Source organism: Nannospalax galili, unplaced genomic scaffold, assembly GCF_000622305.1.
Source record: "Nannospalax galili isolate Female #2095 unplaced genomic scaffold, S.galili_v1.0 scaffold884, whole genome shotgun sequence".
NCBI classification, from domain to species: Eukaryota; Metazoa; Chordata; class Mammalia; order Rodentia; family Spalacidae; genus Nannospalax; species Nannospalax galili.
In genome coordinates, this window is record NW_008352264.1 from 877,201 (window position 1) to 904,520 (window position 27,320).

Genomic DNA, 27,320 nt, shown 5'->3' on the forward strand with positions numbered 1-27,320 from the left:
ATGTCTACCTGTCTGAACCCCCAGCCAGCCCTCTTAGATGACAAATGGGGAAACTGAGGTCCAGAAAGAAATGAATCATCTACATTTGTCTCTGGAGTAAGCAGCAGACTCCAGCATCTCAGCTGCTGGTCTGGTGTTTTGTTCTGTTGGGATGTACAGATTGGGATGCTGGGACCTGAAGGCATTAGGAGGTTTGTAATAAGTCCACAACAGATGCTAATTAGTGCTGTACAGGGTTCTGTACTTTCTCTGTTCAAGTCACTGAAAAGCTGTGTTCCATTGGCCTGATATTTCTATTTGATTTCAAAGAAAGTAGAAAATGAACAGATCTAACCAGTAGATACCTTTCATTGATATTCTTAATTCATATAAGTAACAGTACAGGCAGGTGGAACATTGTGCTCACCTTTTTTGTGGGGGAAACCTCCACAAAACCTGGAAACCTCTCACAGCCATTTCCCTGTTCTTTATAATCAATAAGATTTAGGGGGCTCCAAGATGAAATTTCTTCTTGCCTCAGTTTCCAAGGAAAGTATAGGCTTGATAGCCACCCAACATCAGACCCCAGGTTACAATGTGACTGACACCTCAGACCCCAGGTTACAATGTGACTGACACCTCTTTTCCTGGTGTCACTCATCTCCAAATTTTTCCTGTGTATATGAAACAGCAAATGAGACCAACATCTTGACCAAAATAACAGTTCTGTTCCTAGGAATCTTTTATAGAGATTTACTTTAGATTCTTTAGGCATCATCTCCCTGGGGGAAGGATGGGTCCAACCTTGGGGAGCCATTAATAGAAAGTGGCAGCTAATCTCATTAGTGACCTTGCTTAGTTCGAAGGAGAGCCAACTGCAAGGTCAGGTCTTCAAATCTGAGCTGAGAAGGAAGCAGCCACTCTACCCAAGAATATAATTTTCTTAGTACTAGGTCCTGATGGAGACTGAACAGTGCCTTGGTTGGCCTCAGCAAATGTGTCTTCAGTCCCTGACAAAATCTCTAGAGCATGCTGCTTTTTGAAATCTAAAGCATTTGCCCAAGAAAGAGAATCGGTGAATGCTTCTCCCCTCACCTTTTTCCTTCATCCTATATCCCCTCTATTCTGTATCTACACCATGGTTTAGGGCCAAGAAAACCTCTCTCCATAAACTGACTTGGTCCAAGTCAGCAAACTCATCCATCCCCTTTCTCGAGAACTTTCTGAAACCTTCCCCAGAGACTCCTGATCTATTTCCTAGCACAATAATCATGTACATGTGAACACTAAGAACTGAGTGTGATTCGGTTTCTTCAAGACAAGAGTCCCCACCTCCCCCCACTAATTTTATCTCCACTTGAGGGTTATATACTATGAGTAGACATGTTCTACTAGCCTGGAGCGTGCCAAGTGTGCCATGGTTCCTATACCATGAGAAGGGTATGAATGGATGAGGTGCTCACTTTTAATACCAACCTCAGCCCTTATAGGGTTATCAGAGGAGCCCTGTTGTGAGTCACTCAAGAAATACAACCCCTTCCAGGAAGGAATCAAGGGCCTAGGGGCTTCCATTGGGACTAAAAAGGGAATAGACAGAGAATTGGGCACCCAGACATGAGAAGGCAGGCTTTACAACAACCAGCTCACTAACTTAGAAATACTATATAGTGCTGCTTTTTATGTCTCATTATGTTTCTGAGAGGAGGTGGAAGGGAATATTAAATATTATATGGGGGGGTTGTGATGCTCATCTTAGCTAGTAAGAAGTTTAGTTTTTGCATTTAAGGAATTATTTTGAGACAAGGTCTTGCTAAGTATCCCTGAATGGCCTGAAAGCTACTATGTAGACTAGACTGGCCTCAGACTCGTGGCAGTCCTCCTGCTTTGGTTTCCCAAGTATTGAGATCACAGGCATGCATCCTACCATACTTGGCTTCTTTTTTTTTTAAGATAGTGTTAAAGCTGGACATGATGCCACACACCTATAATCCTAGCCCTCAGAAGGCAGAGGCAATAAGGTCACTACAAGTTCAAGGCCAACTTGGTCTACATAGTAGGTTTCAGGCCAGTCAGGGTTATATAGCAAGACCTGGTCTCAAAACAAAGAAAGAAAATGAGGTTAGATAAGTGCCCCTCCTTCAACATGGCAGTGCTGTATTGGGCCTAAAGGAATTCTTATAGTGGCAGTGTAAGGCTACTACCAGGATATAGGGGGTAGGGGTGGGGGCTTTTCCTGTCTCTTGTACTTGGTATAGGGCCCAGAGTGGTGTCTAAGTGACACATCACGGCCTTTGGAGCAGACAGAGAGTTCTACGGGGCATCTTGTGGTTATCTTCCAGGATTTACAAGTCCAGGTGCCCAATTCTCCATGAAGGGTTTCTTCATCTTGAATTGAATATGGACAGGGCATTTGTGGTCCTGGTCATGTGCTGGCAACTGTCATTTACACTCGAGTCTCTTCTTTGTCCCTTCTCTCTGTCTCCCTGCCTCCTCCTCTCTGCAGGTTCACTTGCTGAAGGATCAGTTGGCTGCTGAGGCTGCAGCACGACTGGAGGCCCAGGCTCGTGTACACCAGCTCCTGCTTCAGAACAAGGACATGCTCCAGCACATTTCCCTGCTGGTCAAGCAGGTGCAGGAGCTGGAGCTGAAGCTGTCAGGACAGAATGCCAGTAAGCCAATATCCCATCCTGCTTCAGTGCCTTGTGAGCAAGCTCTTAGAAAGCGCATGTTATTTCCCAAAACTTTGGGGGAGGGTCCTTTACTGGAGCCATGATGCGCCCTTATATTCCAGGAGAACACAGGCAGAATCACAGAATCAAAATCACAGACTTGCAGGATCACAGCCCATCTTGGCTGCCTTCTACCCACTACCCAGACTTGGCCTTGAACATCCCTGGGAGATAAGTGTCACATCCTCATCTCTACTCACAGGGAACACTCTCTATCCCAAGGAAGCCTATTTCTTCCTCAGGAATTTCCTAGTCAAAAGGACTGAGCCCATAAGGGGTGTCATTGTGGACTGCGTGGGACACTGCACACTTTAGTAGTTGATCCTCTGCATCATATATTGCACCACTCTGTTGCATAGAAAAACATAGGTTCATTTAATAGATGAGGTATCTGAGTAACTGTGGTTGGCTCTCCTAGTCAGTGATGCAGGCTATGTAGCCTCTGGCCTGACATGCTTGCTGCCTGCACACCAACGCCTCTAAGCTAGATGGGGACAAAAGAGCTACATCACCACGCCTTACTTGTGAGCTTGCCTGTGGTGGGTTCTGGGCATGCTCAGAGTCTGTGTTGACTAGAACCTGACAAATGCCCATTGATCACCTGTTAGGCCAGAAACTGTGCTAGATTTTTTTTTTTTTTAATGTGTGAGCTCGTTTATTGGAAGATGCTGTTATGCCCTCTGTAGAAGCAAGGAAACAGAGAGGTCAAGTAAGAAGTTCAGGGTCACAGGGCTAGCTAGTATGGATTACTCCATACTTTTAGCATGGCTGGGTTGGTACCTTTTTCTATCACAAACCCTCCACAAGGCATTCAGTGTCCTCCCCCCAAGCTCTGTGAGAGCTGTTTCCCTACAACCAGGTGCATCAGGTGCTGCAAGGGTGGAAGGGAGTTGGGTGTTAGGTTAAGCTAAAACCCTGGTGAAGTGCTTACAGTCAGTCAGGAAAAGAGCCTTGCAAGGGCTCAGGTTGTTAGAATGTTGCTTTCCCAAGCTACAGGGATTAATCAGTGAGCTCACATTTGAAGGCTTACCTAACATGGCCTCTCCTCACCCTTGTCTCCCTGCAGTGGGTTCCCAGGACAGCTTGCTAGAAATCACCTTCCGCTCCGGAGCCCTGCCTGTACTCTGCGACCCCACGACCCCTAAGCCAGAGGACCTACACTCACCGCCGCTGGGCGCCGGCTTGGCTGACTTTGCCCACCCAGCGGGCAGCCCTTTAGGTAGGCGTGACTGCTTGGTGAAGCTGGAGTGCTTCCGCTTCCTCCCACCTGACGATACCCGGCCGCTGGCACAGGGCGAGCCCCTCCTGGGCGGCCTGGAGCTCATCAAGTTCCGAGAGTCAGGCATTGCCTCGGAGTATGAGTCCAACACGGACGAGAGCGAGGAGCGTGACTCGTGGTCCCAGGAGGAGCTGCCACGCCTGCTCAATGTCCTCCAGAGGCAGGAGCTGGGTGACAGCCTGGATGATGAGATCGCCGTGTAGATGGAGGGCGAGGAGCTGGTGGAGGTGGCAGCGTGATACTGAGGGGCCAGATCTGGCTGCTCCCCAGGTGGAGATGCCAGGGAAGGCGCTGCTGAGGATAACACCCAGGGCTGTGAGAGGGTAGGGCTTAAGAAGGAGGACCAGGATTTTGCTTTGGAAGGTAAATGGGGAAAGAAATTGGATGCCCAGAGGCAAGAATCAGTGCTTCCGCTGATGACTGAAGAGCTGTGGGAGCAGGGCCTTCCAGAACCCAGGGCTTTGGGACAGTGTGCCGTCCAGGACTACAGGTTTCTGGAAGGCCTGCTGTGCTCACTGCTGCAGTCAGGTTCTAGTCAGGTTCTAGTTCAGTGATGCCCCAGTGACCCCCCACCTCTCCTGTCTCTGAGGTCCAGACCATAATTGGTACCATCTCAGGTTCCTCATTTTTGGATATCAGGATGTTACAAGTTGCCTAACCCTCCCCTGAGCTGTAAGAGAATTTTCACCCCAGGCCCTTGCTGAAGTTATAGAGGCTGAATGCTGTGAGCCACTGCAAAAGGTAAGCCTTACCTTTTAGTGTGCATGGAATTGGTGAGTCATAAGTCACCATAGAGGAATTTGGATCCCAATTTTTTCTGTAGCTGAATGTTGGATGTTGTTTCTGAGGAATCCTGAGAGTATTAATATCATTTAGGCCCTTGCTGTGAAAACCCAGGGGAGGACAGTTGATTGCTGTCACAAGTCTCTTAGGTCTGATTCTTGAGTTTGGAAGCCCTGACCCAACCCATCTCCTGCCTGCAGCACAGCTCATATAAATGAGAGACTGGGAAGTGCCCCAGTACCTGGTATCCTGCCTCAAGGTCTGTGCCAACTGAAGTTTTGGCAGTTCTGTGACTCTGTGCAAGACTTAGAGACCCTTAACCCCTGCCTTACCTCTCTACCAGTCCCCTCCACTGGGCAATAGTGGTCAGTTTTTACTGCAAAAACAAAAATGGATGCAAGCCGGTAGCTGAGACTGTTTCTGTCTATACTTCAGAATCACTGCCACTTGGATCAGGGACCACAGCCATGCCACCCCAGCCCATCTCTCTGTGGGTGCGTGCCTTGAGCACACCTGTAAAAAGTGCAACTTTTATCTTTTACCATCTAGGCCTTGCCTAGGAGTTTCTACTCAGTAATAGGCTGGCTAGGTCCATAAGGAAAAGTTCCTTTTGCCCCTGTAAGACCTTAAGTGGTCAACAGAGGTTTTTTTGTTTTGTTTTGTTTTGTTTTGTTTTGTTTTGTTTTGTTTTTTATATTCTAACAGAGAGCAGAGACATGTTCAAGTCATATATTCAGGGGAAGTTCATGTTCATCCTGAACAAGCTATAAGCCAAACTGCAGTATTATTAGAGGGACAGTTGCTAAGATGGAATTTCCCAAATGGAGTTCAACCCCAGCTTAACTTCAAAATTCCTATAAATGGAAGTATTACTCTTTGTTATAGCCACAGTTAGATTTCTTTAAACTAGAAAGTCCAAGTAAAAGGAATTTAACACAGCTTTACATTATCACTCCCTGGTGCATCAGGGTATTGATGGAAATAAGCTGGGGTGCTCTGTGTGGGTGCATGTATGTGTGTGCACATGTGGGTGTATGTATATATGTATATGTGTGAGCGTATGAGGGATGGTATGGATATGCTTTAGGATTTGTGAGAAGTGATGAGAGGAGAAAGGAGATCACCAAAGTGTTTGGATCTACAATAGATATGCATCCTTTTCCTGACATGCATTTAGTTCAAGAGGCAGAGCTCTATTAATTTTCTAATGGGAAGGAAGGAAGGCCCGATACAGAGGGAAGGAAAAAATCAGTCCACAAAACTAAAGGAACAGCTGGCGGGAATCCAGTTTGGCTGAGCCTGCCTAGCTCATATAAACTTAACCCGGGGATCCTTATGTCTGGGACCTTTGTGTGTCCAGGGATTTAATGTCTGGGAGAGTGGGTGGTTTGTTTTCTAAGTGTCTACTGGCTGTAAGCAGGAGCTAAGGATAAAACCAGAGACCAGTGGAGTAGGTACAAGGGCTTGTGTAGGATGGGGTGGAGAAGTAGGTAGGAAAGGTAATTTCTAAAATGGGTTTGAAAGGCTTGTGAAGGAAAAGGAAGAAATGGAAGTGAGATGGAAGAAATGGAGAGAATGGCTATTTGATGCTGATTTGGATCCTGTGTAAGAATTTTGCCCTTGGTTTCTGCCTTCCTTTACCTTCTTTTCCTGATCAGGGCTTTCCCTGGAGCATTCATTCATGTGTTAGTACTCTCCCTAGAAAGACCCAAATCTGTACACACTTGTTATGTGGAGATGGGAGACAAAGAACCAATCTCGTGGAGTCACCAGCCACTGACCTTCCACCGAGGCCAATGGACAGGACAGGGAATGTTACAGACCTGATCTCCCAGCAGCGTCCTCCACCTTCCTTGCTTCTTGCTCTGCTAACTCAACTCCACCTTCCTCCTCTTCATCCTCTACTCTGCCCTATATGGAGGACACATGGACACCAGGGACTCCTACCTTATTGGTGCCTGCCATAGCCTGCCCTAGCTGCCAGCAAACACTTGGGCATACAAGGCTTTACAATTGCAGAGGCAGGACAGAATTTGTCTGCAACAAGATGGGCTTGCATATGGGGACTGAGAACTATATTCCTTATATTTCTGCTTCTGTCAACGCTATCTGTAAACCCTTTCTGAGCCTCACTTCTCTCAGCTGACCTTGTTTGGGGCTTGTATTCCTTTATAAAATCTTTGCTTGACTGCTTCCCCCCTCCTCTGCTCCCTAGCCCTCTGCTTCCTAAGACTGTTGTGTCATTAACTGTCAGATCAGCTCTCTGGGAAAAGATTCTGTTAATGTAAGTGCACTTACTCCTTGGATGTTGTCACTAGTCTAGTGGCTTTTGCTAAATAAACCTTTCTTATTTCTAAAAGCTTTCTTTTTGTCTTTACTTGATTCCTCTATTTCACATGTCCCTCCTGTCTCCTTTCCTTCTACCCACTTGCCAAGCCAGGTGGCATCAGCTCTCAGACAAGATGTAGAAAACAATTTCACATTTTCCAGAGAAGGGGAGCAAAGCACTTCCTCCATTACAGCTTATCTGGACCAGCCTTTCAGGGATAGACTATCCACTGATATGAACTGGAAATTATTTTCTTCCCCAGGGAATATTTGAGAGTGTCTAGAGACTGCCATTTGGCGTAGCTAGGGGAGGGATGCTCCTGGCATGTAGTGGGTGGAAACCAGGGATACCACCAAATGCCCTGCCATACATAGGACAACCCACCTTCAGCAAGGAATTGTCCAACCCCAAATGTAATTAGAGAAGAGACTGGAAAACCCTGGTCTATACCCATTTTTTTCAGACTCTTCTGACCCCAGACCTTTTCATACTCCAACTATCATCATGACATGGGGGTGGTAGCAGTGAATTTTGAACATGAAAAGTGCTATGTCATGGTTTCCAGCATAGCTAAGATCAAGGTTCTACAATTCACTGACTTCTGGGCTTCATGTCCGAGATACATAGTTGGTAGGAGTTCAAATGGTTCCTTTCCAGCAATGTTCATGGAGGGGACAAAACAAGTTTCTCTATATATCTACCCAAAAGGATTGTAGCGTCATTGCCACACAGCTCTACAGAGGAGTCCTGGCTCCTGGGACTGTGGGCTTCCCCTCACAGAGCAGAAATGAAAGAGAAAGGAAAGAATGTTCCAGAAATGGGCTGCAGAATCTCACAATGCAGCCTTTACCCTTATTTCCAAAAAAATTGGGGAATTTTCAGCTCTTTTGAAGGCATGGAGCTTGTAAGCCCTGGTGCTCTGTCAGGCCAAGGCTGGAAGGAAGATGGGGAGGGTCCATTAACCTGGTTCACGTGCCCTCTGATCTCTTCTGACTGAGTAAACCGAGCTGAGCTCTGTTTCCTCACCTGTACACTAGGCTGTTATATGCCTTACGAGACTATTATGAGAGAACATAACGCTGCACTATAAAAGCCCCAAAACAGAGTACCTGGCATTGCCCCAGGATATAGTATAGTTTGCCTTTTAGTTGCTTCTTCATACTCACATCTGTGCTAGTGGGTACAGGTGTCTGCTGAGCACCTTCCTCGATGTGCTGAAACTTTACATGGAGCTCTGTCCCAGGAAAATCCTTGAGGTTATGATGACACTTGGTACATTAAATGTGAAATGTGGGAAACACCCTCCTGTCTTTAGGGAGAAGATACCAAACACAAGTACCTGCTAGGTAGTGATGAGCACATGCCATGCTCCCTGAACTCGTCCCTAGCAATCAGCTGCTTTTCCTCTTTGATAGACCCCTCTTTGGGGTCTATAATAAAGAGGCCTTGGAGCAGGGAGCATGAGCTTGGCAGAGGATTAAGAACCAATTCCCCAGGCAGAGATGAGACTAAAAATGGCTTCACCTGCATGTGCTTCTTCCCATCCCTGATGAGGAGCCCCATCAAAGAGACACGACGCACATGCACAGCCACGTATGCAAGAATCTGCCTTTATAGTTAAGAAACACCAGCTCAGAGTGAGTGCTAGAAAGACTCACCCATCCCTCATCTCCCTCGGGGATGGTATCCAGGGAATGATGTCAGGGTTGCCTAGAGACCATCTGGTTCCAGAGCAGCCAGGTTGTGACCTGCAAATCCAAGCTTTTGAGCCTGTCAGGTACACTCAGGACTCTGGCTAGGTGGGGAGGGTATAGAATGTGGTGAGAAGCAGGGGGTACAGGGTCATGGGTGGTCTCCTAACATGTGAAGTGATAGGGATTTGAGCCCCTCCTCTCTCATGCTTGAACAAACAGAGCCATCCATGATTTTTTAGTAGCACGTGTTAAACAAGAACAGCTCTGGCTCCAGGAAGAGTTATTGCGCATCATGGGAAGGACAAAGGAACAGAGGAGAGACCCCATACACATTGATCTACTCTTGAGGGAAGCAAAGATTAAGAGAGGGTTGATACCCAGTTCTCAACAGCAAATCCCACTGGGTCATCAGAGGTGAAGACAATGGGAAATGAGACCTAAAATATGGCCACCAAGTGCTTAGACTTAAAAACTTGATGGGGGCTGTTCTTTCAGAGGTTCGATTCTCAGCATCACATGGTGGCTAACAACCATCCAAACTCCAGTTCCAGGGGATCTGACACCCTCTTCTTACCTCTCTGGGCATTGCACATATGTGATGCACTTACATACATGCAGGCAGAATACTCATACACATAAAACAAAAATAATAAAATATTTTAGAAACAACTTGATGGGCAAAATAGGCATCCTTGCTGTGCCTCTGATGCTCACCCATCTTCTGGTTCAGATCAGCAGAGAGGTTTGCCCTAATACACAGTAAGGGTAAGGGCTGTCCACTGGGCACATTATGTGGTAATAGGATGCACTATTGTCACATGAATACCTGTCTATTTTGATGACTTAAAACAGTTGTGAAAAGATGTCCCTTGGGTTCCATGTGATTTTATTCCACTTCAACAAGAGACATTCATTCTAAAAGTGAGTGAGAAAGATACAGATGGTGGGGATGGGTCCACCCTCCTTGTCTCTTTTCTGATTTATGCTCAAGGGCATGTTGTCTTCCCCAGATGTGTAATATCTTCCCATCCTTCCCCTCAAAAGTTAATATCTAGGAAGCTTTCTAACCTCAGGGATTCTTTCTTTGCCTCTTGGTCTTCAGGATGGACAAGGACTGAGCCTATAGGCCAGGGTCCTGAAGCACTGATTCTCAAATCTGAGCTTCTTCATAGTCACCATGGAGAGTTGTTAAAGCACAGATGACCAGACTCCCCACCCCATAGTTTCTGACTGAGTAGGTCCAAGTGGGGTCTAAGAATTGAATCTCACAAATTCCCAGAGAATGCCAATACTGCTGGTCTGAGCACTTTGCTTTGACAACCACTTAGAGAATGGTCCCAAACTTCAGGTATTGCAGTTATCTTAAGAGACAGAAAGAAAAATGGTGGCAAGGAGGTAGGTCTGGTGTTGCTAGGCAACCACTAACTGAAAGGGATGAAAAGTCACTGGGTACCAAGAAGGGAAGCAGATGGTGGACAGTGACTTCAGACTTACGAAAGATGGCTGTGACTAACTTCAATTTATTGTTACCTCTCTAGAGACATAAGTAGGCTTCATCCCTATTTACCTGAGGTGTCTGAAGAATTAATTGATGGCCTGGCAGTGGCCCAAAGAGAGCCTGTCTCCTGGCTGGGCCTTCTGCTCTTTGCCCCAGAGAGTTTTGAGCTTGCAGTAATACACCTTGCAGCTGAAACCCTCCTTGAAACCCCTCTTGATGTGGTTCTTGAGGGAGTGCAGGGTGGGGTACATGCGGCAGCAGGCTGCACACTTGAAGCCATTCTGCTGGGCTGGATGCCACTTGGAGACCATTAGGATATCCTGGTATGTGATAGAGTCCAGAGCATGCTTGGATTTCTTGTTGACCTCCTGGGGGTATGTGTTCTCTTCAGAGGAGGAAGATGAGCAAACACTCTCAGTTACATCCTCGATAAGGCAGTTGTCCCCTCTGCCCTTCACCCGGTTCACATCTGGGAACCCATAGGCCTCCAGGTAACTCTCTCTGTCCATGCATACAAAGTAGCTGTAAGGGGAGAACCAGGGCCGGTAGATGGTACAATTCCGCAGCAGCTGCTCCCCATTCTGGGTGTCCCTCAAATCTGCAAAGGAAAAAGCTGGGTCTGAGCCTTGAGCTGCTGGCAGGGAGCAGTGAAATAGAGATGGCTGGAGGCAGTCAGGAGAAGCAGAGAAACAAGAAGACAAGCAGTCAGGTGTGACTTCAGGGGACCTCTTCCGCACTTTGATGGTGGCTTGAGAGCAGGTGAATGATGGATGGGGAGAACAGTCTAAGACAGCCATTCCTTCTTTTTCCACTGATGCAAAATGACCATCCGATATCTGGGCAGGAGATAAGCCCTTCCCTGCCTGAAGATACTTGTCCTCTCACTCCTCTAAAGATCAGCAAGGGCAGGTGACCTAGCAGACAGCCAGAAATCTGATGTCTTATAATCTCTCTTTCTGCCAGCAATGGTTATGACTGCTTTTTCAGCTGCACTGCCCATCCTAATCCCGTAACAGCCCACTCATACAGAAACTGCCTCTCCACATGAACTTGAATGATGGGGCAGGGGGGAAGCAAGAGGTCTCCACAGACCTGTGGGCCTCTACTAAAGAAGGCTGCAGGTGGAAAGACTGAGGACATAGTGACTGAACTTACAGACACCCTTCCCCTAGGAGCATATCTCCTATCCCTCTTCAATTTCTCATATGTCCCTGGCCAGAATAGGAAAAGACCTCACCTGGTAAGGGCACTGAGCTATGCACCCCATGCCGGAGAGCGCTGCTTTGGTCCTGGGGTGGCAGGGCCTGAGCTGGATTGGAAGCCTCAGTGGGTATTGCTGTCTTTGCAATGTCTGGGTTACAGAAGAAAGAGTGGTGAGCTGAGCAAAGTCATGAGTCCTCTTCTTGGGACTCCCCAAGTCATACCTAGAAGCTCACCTTCTGTACATTCAGAAATCTCAAAGCAGAAGCAAAACAGTGACCTCTGAACCTCAGCAGAGCTATTCTGGATAACATTCTGGAACATCACAAATGAGGCTGTTTTATTCAGGCCTAAGAAAGGTCCTCTGGAAATGATGTTTTAAGCCTTGGCCTAGGCTGGGGGTGTGGCTCAGCAGTAGTGCTCTTGCCTGGCATTCATTAAGGTCCTGGTTTCAAACCTCACTGCTGTGAAGACTTGGCCCAACTGATACCTTTCTGCTTGGCTTACCCTCCATCTGACTCTCCTGCTCTTCATGCGTGACACACTATACAGGCCTCTGCGATACAGGCTCCAGGGCAAAAGCCCTGGTCTTAGGCCACATAGCCATGCTGCATGGTCCCTTTGAGGATGAGAATCCTGGTTCCCCGGTTGAAACATCTCATGCTCAACAAGAGAGGAGGCATGTGGCCTCTTGCTGTACCCTGGAATAGCTGCTAACTCTTAGATGACAAATTTACTTAAGAAAAGCTCATCCCTGTCTAGAGTTAGGGGTTAGCTCACCTAGTGTGCATGAGGCACTGCTGGGGGCTGTGCTTGCCCTCCAAGCAATAACTAGGCTATTTGTGGGACAGACTTATAAATGTCCCATGTAAAGGCAAATACATATTTAGGAGAACTCCTAAGAATAGTACTTCCAAAATTCAAATTTACATGAGACTCCCCCAGAGACTCCTGTTCTGAGCCGGTGGGTCTGGGTGGAGGTCTGAGATTCTGTGTTTCTAATGGCTTCTGGGTGATGCTGATGTTGCGTATCCAGGAATCACACTTTGACTGACAAGTCCTCATGTGCCCACCTTTGTTCCTCTCTGTGCTCATCAGTTATCCTATTAAGCCACCAACTAATGATTTCTTCTCTAGAAGATTAGGTCTAGACAGAGCTAATGTGAATACCCACTATGTATGTAGAGACCCCACCTTGAGATTTCATGCAGATGCAAATTCTAGAGAGAAGAAATTTGACATGTTTCCTCAATTCTTCCCTTGCCAGAGATTACGAAATAACAGGACTTACCAGGAATGCAGTATTGTAAAAATTATTTCTTCTATATAATTTGGTTTATCATAGTCCTGTAACATGATCTGATAAGATCATGAAGGAAAAAAAAAAGCTCAAACTTTTTTAAAAGAAACAAACATATCTTTGTAGTACTAATGACATCATAATTTACCTGGCAAGCTGGTAGCAAATGAGGACACAATATCAGGAAAAGGACTCAGAGCAGAGGAAGAGATTCGAGGTCTGGAGATACTGAGGAGTGAGAAGTCTTCCATGTTCTGACCACTGCAGGGTATGGAGGTCACACACCTGCCTCTGAGAAAATGGCCAGGTTGTCCAGGCAATAAACATTCTGAGCACAGCTGACATCACAAGGTCACATGATTCCATCCACCAGTTAGGTTACAGGTTTGAAAGATGGATGTAGTCTTTTGTTTGCAAGACTCTCCACAGACCACTGCACCGCCCCTTACCCTTCTGCTTTCATGTCGCATATGTCCTTTTGCCCTCCCCTTAACATTTCTCTTTAATCTCTCTGGGTCTCTTTTCTAATTCTTTAAGCTTTATCCACATTACACCCACCTATATGCATGCAGGATTACATTACAGGCTGTGATCCAGATATATGAAATAACAAGCAGTTTCTGTCTTTTTGAGTTTGGGTCAGAAATTTTTTAATTTTGCATTTATTTATTTTGTGTATTTCTGGGGGGTACATGTGCCATAAGTATGTACATTGTGGGGGTCAGAGCACAACCTTTAGGAGTCAGTTCTCTCCTTCCACCACATGGGGTCTAGGGATCAAACTCAAGTCGTCAGATGTGGGAGCTAGTGCCTTTCCCCCTGAGCCATCTCACTGGCCCTATCTTGTTCAATAGGATACTTTCCATAGACAGGTAGATCAGTGAAACAGAATAGAGGACTAGAGAACGGGAAATAAAATGACAAATCTGTGACTACCTACCTACCTTTTTACAAAGTTGCCAAAAACATGCAGTGGCAAAAGACATCCTGTTCAATAAACAGTGCTGGAAAACTAGATTTCTGTAAATCACATTAGATTAATATCTTCCCCCTGTACAAAAATCAATTCAAAGTAGATCAAAGGGCTTAACTGAAAACCTTAAACACTGAAACTGCTAGAAGAAAGTGTCGGGAATTTGCTTCAAGATGTAGACCAGAACTTTCTGAACAGAACTCCTGTAACTCAGGAAATAGTCAACAATCCACAAATGGGACTATGTGAAATAGAGCTTCTGCACAATGCCTGGTGTGGTGGCGCATACTTTTAATCTCGGCATCGGGAGGCAGAGGCAGGTGAATCTCTGTGAGATGGTGACCAGCCTGGTTTGTATAGCGAGTTCCAGGCCAACTGGGTCTACAGGGAGACGCTGTCTGAAAACAAACAAAAAAGCTTCTGCACAGAAAAAAAAAAATCAGCAGAGCAAACAGTCCATAAAATGAGAGAAAATCTTTGCCACTTATTCTTTAGACAAAGGGCTAATACCCAGATTTTCTTTCTTTTGACTTCTCATTAGTCAGTGGTCCACACTAAGAACACTCAGAGAGAAGGAAGAATACTGTAGAGCTATGATGGTACCATTTGTCCCCTATTTTTGATTGTCACTCTATGTTGACATCTTCATGTGCTCCCAGCTCAAGGACCCTCTGTCCTCTATGAACAACCACCTTGTCTTCTCCCTTCTTTGCCCAGCCTCTACCACTGATTTTTTTTGTTGATGTTTTGTTTTAATTTTTTTCTATTATGGCTATGTGGTGGGAGGTGGAGCAGGGGGGAGATTGTACCTTAGAGTCCAGGTGCCTGCAGAGACGGAGACAAGAGTTGTCAGATCTCCCTGGAGTTGGAGTTACAGGAGGTTGTGAGCCACCTGATGTGGGTGCTGGGAACCAAACTCTGGCCCTCTGCAAGAGTAGTATGTGCTCTTAAGCACTGAGCCATCTCTCCAGCCCTTTTCGTTGTGTTTTAGCTTCTGGTTTTGTTGTTTAGGACATGCATCTTATATATTTGTTGGAAATCATTTCAAGTTATAAAATTTACAAAATTAAAATTAGTACAAAGAACAGCCATACACCATGTATCCAGATTTTTCTGTTGTTAACATTTTATTCCATTTGTATCATCAGTTCCTCCACCTCACCCCATGTATGTATATACATGTGGGGGGGGGCTGGGGATAGAACCCAGGGCCTTTTACGTGCTAGGCAAGTGCTCTATCCCTGAGCGATAGTCCTAGTCCTTAATGTATTGGGGTCGTTCTTTTCCTGAACTATTTGAAGGTAAGTTACCCTATATTCTTTTACATCTAAATACTTTAATGTATATTTCCTAAGATTAGGGACCATGTATTGTTTCTAAAGGTTGATGTTCTTTTAGGCAGATGGCTCCTGCCATCCCGTTTTACTCATTGTAAGACAGCTGATGCGATTACAGACTCCAGGCCTTATTTCCACATATAACAAGGCACACTAATGAGATGGAGAATAAGGATGAAAGATGATTTGACACTTGGAAGAGAAGCCACATGTGCCCCATTCTGGGTCATCACAACCAGCCAACTAGATACCTAGCAGTATTTGGGATGTAAATGGAGATATGTTTACACTTTGTATGAAAGAGGGTCCACCCCTTCATCCTGGCAGTGATCATGGTATGGAACACATCTGTGCTCAGTATTTCAGCTTCAGCCAGAAAAGCCTAGTTATCTGTGTTTATTCCCATTTACTTAAACATTTGAAGGAAAGGGTGAACCATGATTTCCCTCCTCTTTTTCCTCTATGGCCTGATTGGAATGTTAGAATGTTTATACTGTAAACTGTGCTTTCATATTTTGGCACCTCTGAGGTTGTTGGCAATTTCACTGGGGTCACTGTGGTACAGAACAAGTTCCTGGGTCTGGAGTGGAGATGCATGAGTCTGAATCGTCTTCCTCCATTAGCTGCCTGTGTGATGGTGGGCAGACTGTGCCACCTGACTTTTCCATGTTCCTTTAGATTGAGTTGGAGTAGATGAATGTCTTTCAAGCTGCAATCTAGTGATTTACATGTGGGAAGTAGCACACATATGAGCTATGCACACAGGACCTAGGAGACTTGGAATTGTTCCCATTGCCAACTGCGTATGAGAGATAGTGTTCTTATTGAGAGGGCTCAGAATGTTGGAGGCAAGTTGGGGAGGCTGCACTTGTGCGTATTTGTTGTTTTTAAAAACATGACCCCTTTTTGACTTAGCTATTGAAGAGGTCCTGGGAAACTGGTCTTCCCAGTGTCTGTTAACACCCTTCTTGTAGGACACAGCCTTTCCCATACTGTTGCTGGTGGCTCAGATGACTCTCAAAGCGGTTGGTCACTACATAAATGTGTCTTTCTCTCATTTGTTTCCCACCTGCTTTCTGAGCCCTTTTCTGGACAGGTAAGATACCCTGTTTCTTGTGTATCACTTATGTCCCCAGGTGCCCCCTCTGCTTGGGTATGTGCATGCTGGGGGTGCTGTTGGGAGGATCACCCAGCTGGGATCCAATCATCTTTCTTACCATTACCATCATCCTCTGAATCACCAAGCCTCCAAGGCAGGAGGGACAGTGTGGGGCTCATCAGCAACACAGGGGCTCACTGTGCATCCCTGGAATATGAGGATAAAGGAGGCTCCAGCCCGAGGTCTACTTTGCAGAGAAGACAGTTTCTGCTAGTCTGACCTCAAGAGCTCTGGCTACTATCTCCACCGAGTAGGTTTGAGTGTTGTTTTTTTTTTTTTTTTAACTGAATACAAACTTGTGAGCAGTATCCATATAGTATCAGCCCCAGCTGTTATGAAGCTATTTTTAAGACTTCCTATAAAAGCCAAATTCAATTAAACTTACTTATTAAATGCTTGCTGTTATTCCAAGTCCTAAGTCAGGTGTGTAAAGGACAAAAAGCACTCTAAGATTCTGCAACCCCATAAGGGACATTCCATTTTGTTATATAGTCAAGGTGTATTTCCAAGAAAAATACTGAATAACTATAAAGAAAGTATATACTAAGCTCTCTTTAAATTGCTTAGGAATTTATTTTATAGACTACATTATGATGGTAGAGAGGAAGTCCAAATGAGACATCACCAAGTTGTTTTTTAAAGTGCTTTGAAAAATAACTGGAGCTTGTAATTTACAAATCACTTTGATGGATGGTTTGGGTGTATCCACCTTTAAAAATGAGTGTGTGTGCCCACTTTGAAAATATAAGGAAACCACCACAGAAAGAATCAGATCTAGGAAATGGTGGGGAACTTGCTGTTCCCAACATTATACCTGTGGAGCATTTTATACAATTTCTCAGTGTTCATATGCTTTCTGGATTTGGGGACGATAGTGAAAATATTTAGTTTCCAAATAAACTTTGCTAGTTTGCAGAGTACCTGAGTAAAGAAAGTGAGAAGTTGGTGGATCATGATAGGCAAATTGTGTCAAAGAGGATACCATAGCAAGCCACACTCAGGAGAATGCTCAGGAATTGGTGAGCCTGTCACTAGCTGTGGAGTAGGCTGGGAACTCTGTTAGGGTGGTAGGCACACATCTGGAGCCCAGGCTTGAGCCCCGTACCGCAGGGATGCCGCACTCCAACTTCCCTGACATGTCCCTCTTACCCCACAGTAGCTCCACCCAGCAGACTGAAAAACTGCTAACCCCTACTCCTTGGAGAGAATGTGCCATGGGTCAAGGTCAGTTACAAAAATGAAGACCATGGAGCTCATCCACAAAGTGAGAGTGCCCCATGACTTTCTTCCCACCACCCAGGGACTGCAAAATACAAGGTGTCTAGGTGGTTGGCCAAGCTGGGATCTTTTGACTGGAATCACAAAAAGAGAAGCACTCTGCCTGGCCTGGAACTCAGCAGTGCAGGGCAAATGAGACAGAAGCATAAAGACTTAGCTTCGGGTATTCTTGGGAGAGGCTCACTGAGAACAGACCCTTTGCAAAGGTATTGACAATGAGAAGAGCCTGGGGATCGCATGCAGCCTCTCCTCACCGCAGACAAGATAGAGAGTGCAGTGGCTATGGACAACTCAGGTGGCCTTGATTACCCACCTGAGTTTCCAGATAGAGGATGCCCGAGGGCAAGTGTGTGAACAGGGTGGCATAGAGCCCAGAGCTCCAGCCCTTTCAACAACAGACCTCAGGGCTGCCATCTTGTCCTCCATAATTCCTCACCTGCAAAGTGAATGTGGGCAATTGATTTGAGATACTCACTGAGTACCTGCTATGCACCAAGCCGCAGCTTGGTGTTGGAGACACAAACACAAAGATGAATAAAGCGTGACCCGAGCCTTTGGAATGTTTACCATCCAGTAAGCTAACCCTTGAGCAAACTGTTCAAGCCATAGAAAGGTCACTAAAGCATCATCTGCCATAACGGTTCCATGACCCAAGGAGAGGGAAGCGCTCTGGCCTCTGGGTCTGAAGACCTGAGTTCTAGTTCCAACCCACCAGGATTAGTGTTGTGAACTGAGGCCCACCGTTAACCACTTGAGTCCCTTTCTTACCTATCTCCCCTCACTAGGTTGTTGGGGGGAATCAAGTGAGCTGGGGTTTAATGAGGACCTTCATGCTTTACTCGCACTGAGTTCCTGTCTGTGTGATATGCCCTGGGTATAATGGACTGTCTGGCCTCTGTGCCTGTGAGCTGACCCACTCTCCCAAGTTCTACTTCCAGAGACACAAGGAGCTGCTAGCTAATATTCTGTGGAGAAAATGTGCTACACACGTGGCTTTCAGTGGAAGGCTTCCAATACTGAGCCTCTCGCCTGCCCTTGCTGCAGCAGCCCCTGTCCCCAGTGCCTGAGAAAGAGAGCTCAGCATGTGCTCCCAGCAGTGTAAACCTGTCACATTTCATTGCTTCATCCTCATTTTCCCTGCTTCAAAGGGCCTGGTGACCCCAAGTCAAAGGGGTCAAGCCATGAGTCAAGGAGGTTTGTTTAAAGGGATAAGTTTGCCTATTTATGGCTGGAATCAGTCACTGATAAACTGGGGTGGGGCACAACTGGAACTTCAGGTCTCATGTCCAGTCAGTCACACACAGAGAAAAAAACTTCCCTAGAAAATTTAAGAGCATCTTTACTGACTCTTTCTTGGAAGTTTCCAAATTTTTGTGGACTTTAAAGTTTTGGGTATTATATAAAAAAGGAAAGTTGAGTGATAGGGGTACAGGTTCCTATCTCCTCTACTTACGAGTTTTTCTTTACCCTTTGTTCATAGTTGACCACAGCATGTTTGAGAATTTGAACACAGCCCTCACTCCAAAGCTCCAGTCCAGCCACTCCTTCCCTCACTTGTCCAGACATACAGCCCCAAGCTCTGCCATCCCAGGCTCTACTGAGCCAGGAGGACCAGGACTGAGGGTGGGCAGCAGCCAACACTTCAAAAATCTGGGCAAAGCAATGGGGGCCAAGGTCAATGACCTCCTGCGAAGAAAGGAGCCCTCGAGTCTCAGCAACATAGGTGTGATGGAGATCAACAAGACAGCTGGGGCTCAGCTGGCTAGTGGGGAAGATGCAGCTTGTGGAGCCTGGCTGGAGGATGAAAGGTGAGTCCTTCACCTGCCCAACATCCTTCTTGAAGAGAGTTAGGTATATGGACAAACTACAGTGTGTCCAAGGGCTAGCATACCTGAGAAGGGGATGAGCAGTTCTCAAGTAAAGAAAAACAGCAATGGAGCTATGTTCATGTGAGCCTGCTTATGCCTCCATAACCATAAAAAAAAAAAAAACTTCCTGAGTGTCTGCTGTGTCTTTAGCACTGTCTCATTTGGTAGCCCAGACTGGCCTAGAACCCACTAGCTAACCCAGGCTGACGTCAAACTCATGGTCATTTACTTGACTCTATCTCCTAAGTGCTGAGATTACAGGTGTGAACCACCACTCCTAGCTTTGGATATATCTGTTTTGAGATGACCCAAGTTCAGAAAGGTAAAGTGAGTAGCTTGAGGTCACACAGTATTTGGAATTGGATTTGAACCCTGCTATTGCCCAAAAGCTCACCAGATAGATTCTGATGTCCAGCCATGTCTGAGAACTGCCTCCCTAAACTGAGATCTTCTGTGACTTCTTCCATCTCCATCCAACAGCTCCTTTCTAGGCCTTGGTTCAAACACCTATGCCTCTGAGTGCATATGCCCTTCCTAGGCTCACTGCTTAAGTTTTGAGATGACTCAGTTCCCTGGTGATCTCTGTCCTGTTTCCAGAGGCAACTCTCTCTGCTGCTCTGAACACTGAGCAGGAACAGCCCCAAAGCTAACTATAGTGCTGATGATGCTAAGATCTATACCCTAAACCCACAGTGAGAGCCCAACAAGGGAAGCACTTACTGAACAGACAGGTTAAAGGTGTAGGTAGAAGAGAGAATGGAAAGTGTGTTTAGACTGGTGTCACACCACAGTGTGTATTCATTGTCATGGATTTCCAGGTCAGTCCAAGAAGCCTTCCCTCGGCTGGATCCTCCACCTCCCATAACCAAGAAGCGAACCCCTCGGGCCCTGAAGACCACACAGGACATGCTGATTTCATCACAGCCAGTCCTAAGCAGTCTGGAGTATGGAACAGAACTGTTACCTGGGCAGCCCCAGGACTCTCCACCTACTGTTCCACCCATCTCAGCAGACACTTCACATCCAGAGTCCACCACTGAAATGAGCGATAGGGGTGAAGCTCTGCCCAATGGTGAGGTGTCCCTGTCAGTACCTGACCTAATCCACAAGGACAGCCAGGATGAGTTCAAGCTAAAGGCGACAGAGTACCGAAGAGCTTCCTCCCCAGGCCCCATCGAGAGGAATGGCCTCAAACTCAGCTTGAGCCCCATCAGCCTGGCTGAGTCCTGGGAGGATAGCACCCTCCCTCCTCAGGCACGGACCTCAAGCCTTGACAATGAGGGACCTCACCCAGACCTGCTATCCTTTGAGTAATGCCTCTGTCTTCTCTACTGAGCACCCTCTTCACTGTGCTTTGACCTCCACTGCACACTTTGTCCCAACTCTGCCATGCCCTCACCTTCTTTGTACAAGACACAAAAGAGCCCACACTCTGCCCAAGGTGTTGAAAGGCCAGAAGGCCACAAATAGTGTTAAGGAGTCTTCAGAGTGGCAGAAGGCCTTGGGTGCCATCCCAGATCCTGCCTTTCTGAAAGCTGCTCTGGTGCTGGCTGCAACCTTGGCTGCTGGAGCCCATCCACCCACAAGTTTGTCCCAGCTTCCCACTGAGTTACAGGGACACCAGCCCAGGAGGATGGATCTGGCAGGAATTCTCTTTGCCTGTCTACTCAGACCCATATGCTGTCTACTCTTTTCCCTCCCAAGTCTTGGTTCTGTGTCTCTCCTCTGTGGTGGCCTAGGGGCTCCCTGCCTTGAGGAAAGCAAGACTGGAAGAATGATGGGTTGGCTTAATGACAGAACCTGCCTGGAAAGCTACACCCTGACTGCAGCCTGGTCATGACTCCTCCAGGTTCAAGACAGCATGGTCCCCTGGCTGCTATCTTTCCTCTGTTCCCAGAGTGGAGCCAAAGGAGGCGTTTCCCAGACGTGAGACCTTGAGGGCTTCCACAGAGGTTGAACCTTGTCACTTAGGGTTGTCAGAGGTTCCCCATTCAGTTCAGATATGTCCCCCGCCCATCTGGAGAAGCACTTGGGATGATTGTGTGAGCAGTTGTGCTGAGGCTCCTTGCTGTGTGTGTGAAGACAGGGCTAGGCAGGCCCCAGCAGAAGCAGTAGCGCATGATCTGATGGTTAGAGCAGAGACCAAGGTGTGGTCCTATGAGAGCCAAGAGCAGAGGTCATGGAAGAGTGTGAAGTCAGGACAGAGAAGTGCATCATTGGAAATCAGAGCGGCTTTTCAGGCCACCCCACACCGAGAGGTGAGGCAGGGCCAGGGCCTGGGAAAGGTAAGTGTGAAAGCCAGGGTGAAGCATGTGAGAGACTGGAATGCGGTGAGGACCATGGAAGCAAAGCACCCGTCATTAAGCAGAAGGGGCTTTGTGCTTGTGCTGAAATTGCCTGAATCTCCTGCAGTACCGGGCCTGCCTGGAGGGGCTTCTAGCCTGGTCCCTATTCTCCTCTGCGTCTGCCTTTAGCATCTGTGAAAGGAACCAGTAAGGTTTATCCACCCTTGACTGGTGACTGCCCTCTGAGTTAACTCACTTTGTGTTCCTCTCTCCCTCCAGGGGCCCTATCATGCTGTCTTCCTGTGGCCAGGAGAACCTTATAGTGATCCCAGCCACAAGGGCCTTTGCAGGAAGAAGAGGACAACTCTTTTCTTGAACAGGGAGGTCAGGGCCCCATGATGGAGTTGGAGATGGTACATCCAGACAGGGCAGGCCACGCAGCAGTCCTCTTGTCCTCATTCTGTGGCCTCCCCTTTTCTGTTCCTTGCTTGGCTTCCCACCCATGAGATCAGGGGCATGTAGGACTTCCTAGTTCACCAAGCTGCTGCTTTCCTTCCAACCCTGTCTGCTAAACATCTGAGCTAACTCCCATAGAGTGGAGAGCCTCAGCAGGCCCCCTAGGATGTGGGTGCCTTCTTGCATGTTGCCTTAAGTAGCTGCGTGTCCTTAGCCATCTGTACCCTTCCACCTCCTCCTCCTCCTCTACCCTGTCTTCCATTGCCCTAGAAAGCAAAGCTTCATCCTATGCTTTCCACAAAGTCCTGTATCTTCCTTGCAGATGAAGATACATGCATCCAGGCACTTGACGGCCCTGGTGGAGTGAACAGGACTGTTAGCACATGTGTAGATCCTGCCCTGCTCCAAGAATATCCCAAGGATGTGATATCTGACCTTGAAGTCAAAGAGAGATCCTTGGGACTAGCATTTGGGGTTCTGTGGATTTTCCCAGAACAGTTTGGGATATCACCCTAAACATACAGAGTAGAAGGTGTGGGGTGGAAACTCTACACATGCACCAGGGAGCAGGCTCAATATCATCCGAGCCCTCCATACCAGGACCTTGGTTTGCTCCTCTGATGGGATGTTCATGAGGTGATTGTCCTCTTGGATCAGCTCCTCCCCTGAGACTGGATGATGTGGTAACCTAAGACAGCACCAGCCTTGACTTGCTGGACTCCTGGCCCTCAGGACTACACAAAAGATCCCATTAGGTTGTCCCAGGACACCTCTGAGTACTTTAGACTCATCTGATGTTGAATTAGGTGCTGTAGGACCCTATACCATCCCCTAAAGGTGGTACCTGAATTTTGACCATCTCCCCACTACTGGAGTGATGCTGCTACCTTGGGAGGCCCTGTGAATCTAAGCCCAGTCTTAGATGCTACAGATATTGCCTGGTGCTAGGGACTAAGTACTGCCCAGGGACCAGCAGGAACAAATCCTGCCGAGGGCCTTGACTCACATCAGCTCTTCCATTCAGTGCCCTACCTGGCTTCCTGTCCATCTCAATAGTCTGACCTTTCTGTAAGACTGTAGCATGTCAGCCACTTTCCTGGAATGTGAATCCAACTCCTCTGGAAGCTTGGCCTTTGGTTAGCTCGGTCTACATGGGAGCAGACTAACGAAGGGGAATGAAAGGCCTGTCTTCTATGTCCATTTAAGAAAGTGTGAGCTATAGAGCTTTGTTCTTTCACCACTTCTACCTAACTCCATTGTATACCTCTGTTCAGCCCATAGCTTTCCCCTGGTAGATCACAAGATGGCCTTTCAGAATCTGGAAAGGGGGCAACCCCTTCCCACCCAACAGAGAAAGAAATGTATCTGTGAATGTTCTATATGTGGGAGATATGAAGACATGTTTGTAATCTGTCAGCTTTTAAAGAACAAGTTTGGCCTGTTTGGAAGAACAAGATTATAGATCTATTCTGAGTATTTTTTAGAGAATTCATATTTATATTTTTAGAGATTTTTCTGGTAGAAGGAAATTGCATAATAAAATGGTAACATGTGCTCTGCTGGCTTGAGTTTTTCCTTCTGATGGGTGGAGAGTCCTGGGGTCCAGGAGGATGACTGGAAGGGTACAGAGTCTCTGGCATTTTGCTGTGCAAGCTTGTTAGAGTGAGGAACAAGGGAGCTGTTAACAAGTGTCCAACTTGAGACCCTTAGAGTAATGAAGATGAATTAGGATATGCCACTGACTGGCTTACCACTGTGAGGGTCCCCACCTGTGTCTGCTTTGGGGACATCAACATAACATACATAGGTGTAGTCCTCCTTGGGAGGAAGCTGGAAATAAATGCAAATGCCCATTGGATGCTCCTTGAGGAATTCAAGCTGGAGTCCAGAGCTTGCTTCTACCACAAAAGGATGGAGCTATGTGTTCATGTGTGTGGTCTTCCCCAGAGGAACCAAAGAAGCTCCCTCAAAGGAAGTTGGCACCAATATCTGTCAGCAAAAAACCCAGAGCTGCTGAGGTTTTGGAAATTGCTTCCATGGTTCCATTGGACTGGAACAGCCCTTGATGTTTACTTATTAAGAGAATTGGACAAAAGTTAGCTTTGAAACCCCTTTGCCCCCACTGCTGTATCTAACCCAGTGTCAGATTGTAGACTCCAGAATCAGCCAGGCTGATTCGACTTTCTCAAAAGGAGTAAAGGGGAGAGAAAACAGGAAGGGAAAGGAGCTTCAAGTATGTCCACACAAGCCATGCACATTGCCACAGGGGAAAGACAGAGTCCTTTCTGCCCAGCCCTCTCTTTTGCTGCCAGGGCTAAACCCGTTAGAGTCTATAGTCTAGCAGGTGGAGGTTCCCTGTGTCCATGTCAGGAGTACTTCTGACATGAGGTGAAGGTTCTGACCTCCACTCCTTATGGTTTCTCAGAGGAAATATGAGAAAAACTGGGCTTTCTAAATTAGCTTGCATGCTCCACTGTGGGGCACACATATTATTCCCAGGAAGCAGGAGTAACACAAAACCAGCCCAGCAGTATTCCATGCATGGGCAAAGGCATTGAAAATACTTACAATAGCAACTTTTTTCCTTAATAGTGTGCTCCAGTGACCATTCTTTAGGCGACCTCTCCCATTGGATGGTGTTGGGATCTGCTTCCCTCATCAATTCAGGTGTGAAATGTGCCTGTTACATGCCCTCCTTTCCCACCATTATACAGAGTTGTTATTTTTCGCCTACGAAAGGATTGAAATGGATGTGCGTGTGTCACTTTTTCAATGCTAAGCCACTGGTGTAGAAACTGGGGCAGGGCGAGGGTGTGCATTTTTAGTCAGACATTGGTGGGAAGTGATAAGGGCTCTCTTACCCTGTTGACAGTGGACAAGGGTGCCATCACGCCTGCCCTGCAGGTATAACGCTAATGAGGTATGCTGTAGAGCATAGGTAGCCACCCAGGAAGGCCAATTAATGTCAGCTGCAAGAGCACCCATTTCCTCTGAGCTTACAGCTAAAGGAAATTGACACTCCACCAGAGCCGTCGAGAGCTCCACTTCATTCCTGGGTCTGTGCAGTGCTGATGGGAAACCCCAGCTGACATTGAAACCTTGATGGAATTAACGCTTCTAGGACTGTACCCCAGATACTTTCTGCAGTTCAGAGAATTCCTTCTTGGTCAGTGTGCGCTCCAATTTTGGAATCCCTATGAGGTATGTCCAGGAACTTTCTGGGCTTTGGCTCTGTTTGCCTCATGCCATCCCCATGCCTCTGGGTTTCTCAATCCAGCCTGACAATGATTATGTAACTATCTCTGAAGTTTTGGCCATCAGGGTCCCCCAGTGCTCCCCACCAGACCCACCTTGGTTTAGGGTGCCTCATGGGAAGTGTCCCCACTGCACTGTGGCTCTCCTGGGAGTAGGAACAATTCATTAAGTCCAGATAGCTCCTATGGACAAACTTAACTACTTCCTAAGTACAAATGGCATGTCTGCCTTTTAGCTCTAAGAATGCCCACTCTGGAAACTTCTAGTTGTCCAGTGAAAGCCCTGTGGAGGTCTCTACCCCTGCAGCACGCCTTCCTCCCCACTGCCATTTGTACGGGGTTCAGGGTGGGGGTGGGGGGGTGCATGATGAAAGCCCAGAGTTCCCACCACTGACTTCCTACTAATGAGAAAATTCCTCTGCTCTCCGTATCTAGGGACTGACCCTCTTGAAACACAAATTCTCTTTGTGTCCAGCTTATCTCCAGCTGCTGCCATGATAAATAGTCCAACTCAAGGGAGCCCAGGGAAGCTCTACCCCCCAGGAAACTTGGCTATTAACATGGAAGAGGGAAGCAAGCTTGAAGAAATATTTAAGGACCCACCCGCATACACCAGGCTGCATTATCTCTCGTGGGAGTTGCTTGAGGAATCTGTTGGTTACATAGAACAGGAAACATTTCTTTTTTTAAAGCCTACAAATAAAAAGCTCCCAACAAACTACACCTTTTATTGGTACTGTGCTTCAACAGTCAGCTGTTTCTAGTGCCATCTGCTTAGCTACCTTTAAAACATCCTGTTTGCCACCTTATCTTTCCTAGCCTCATGTTTCTTATGTGATTCTAGTTGGCTTGGTCTGATGTTCAGGCGTGTCCAAGTGCTCAGCCCACATCATGTTCCAGCCCACCAATTCACAACTCTGGCAGTGAAGTTGGGATAGTCCCAGCTACTGTGAGGCTGTGAAAGGAGCAGCCTGGCTTTTTGAGCCTGAGGGGAAGTAAAGCCCACCAGCCCTGTGACAACTTTGTGACTTCAGCACTATGGATGAGCTCCCTGTATATGAACCTGTCATGGACAGACCTGCTTGCTGGACAGGAAGGCTTAGAACAAGTGGGCACAACCCATCTTATATTACCTCCCAGGGCATCTCCTGGTTCTGGGTAAACTTTGTTCAGGTCAGCCTTGCTGACTCAGTTTCAGTCCTGGTCTTCTTTATCTAGAACAGTCAGCAGAGCTGGAGAATGTTCTAGACCAGGTCAAGGCATCATATTTCTAGGAGCTACATGATTCGGAGAAGCTCTATTGGCTGTGTGGGAGGTGACTTCATGTACACTACAGCTCAGGTGTGAAAGTGGGATCAGTCACCCTGCCTAGCCTCTCCCTCATCCTTCAGTGACTGAGGTGGTACACATGACCAGGCCTGGAGCCTTGCTGTGAAGCCATGGGTGAGGATTCAGACAGTTCACTGCACTCTAGAGCATCCTCAGCCCAGGTTGCCAGCTTCATCTGCCACCTCTCCCCCAGTTCCAGGACCCCCAGTTGCCCAGAATTGCTCCCATGACTTTGGTTTTGTTTTATTTTTGTTTTGTTTTGTCTATTTCTATAGACCAGGCTGGCATCAATCTCACAGAGCTCCACCTGCCTCTGCATCTGTCTCTGCCTCCCGAGTGTTGGGATTAAAGGCATGCACCACCATGCCTGGTTTATTTTTGGTTTTTGAGACAGGGTTTCACTACATAGTCCAGGCTAGACTTGAACTTGCAATTCTCTTGCCTCAGAATCCTAAATGCCAGGATTGAAGGTATATTCCACCACAGCTGGCTGCTTCCCTGCCTTTGTTCATCTGCCTTGGCTGCCCTTCCACCTTCCTTTCTTTCCTCTGAACTTTGCCACGCAATGTTAATTTATCTTCACATTTCAG

The 27,320-nt window shown here is 47.0% G+C and overlaps 2 protein-coding genes across 5 annotated transcripts in view; one reads left to right on the forward strand and one right to left on the reverse strand.

Annotated features, from left to right (window-relative positions):
* Positions 1 to 23,689, forward strand: part of CUNH1orf226 (chromosome unknown C1orf226 homolog) — a 309,548-nt gene extending 285,859 nt beyond the window's left edge. For 2 of the 3 annotated variants that reach the window (XM_008849076.3, XM_008849075.3), the window contains exons 9-12: positions 2,483 to 2,648; positions 3,775 to 3,927; positions 19,019 to 19,346; positions 20,225 to 23,689. In XM_008849076.3, coding sequence (XP_008847298.2) covers positions 2,483 to 2,648; positions 3,775 to 3,927; positions 19,019 to 19,346; positions 20,225 to 20,720 — 1,143 coding nt within the window. In that variant the 3' untranslated portion in view covers positions 20,721 to 23,689. Of the gene's footprint in view, positions 1 to 2,482; positions 2,649 to 3,774; positions 3,928 to 15,474; positions 16,198 to 19,018; positions 19,347 to 20,224 lie in introns of those variants that run through there. The other variant, XM_008849071.3, reaches the window with a different exon arrangement.
* On the reverse strand, positions 10,301 to 14,059 carry Spata46 (spermatogenesis associated 46). 2 transcript variants are annotated; one of them, XM_017802198.2, is made up of 3 exons: positions 12,940 to 14,059; positions 11,529 to 11,642; positions 10,378 to 10,889 (listed from the first exon to the last, which is right to left on the reverse strand). In XM_017802198.2, the coding sequence occupies exons 1-3, from the start codon at positions 13,040 to 13,042 to the stop codon at positions 10,378 to 10,380; spliced, it is 729 nt and encodes a 242-aa protein (XP_017657687.1). In that variant the 5' UTR covers positions 13,043 to 14,059. The 2 variants fall into 2 exon arrangements, with proteins under 2 accessions (XP_008847295.1, XP_017657687.1); XM_008849073.3 differs by lacking the exon at positions 11,529 to 11,642 and having other exon boundaries at positions 10,301 to 10,889.
* Positions 23,690 to 27,320: the final 3,631 nt, after the last annotated feature.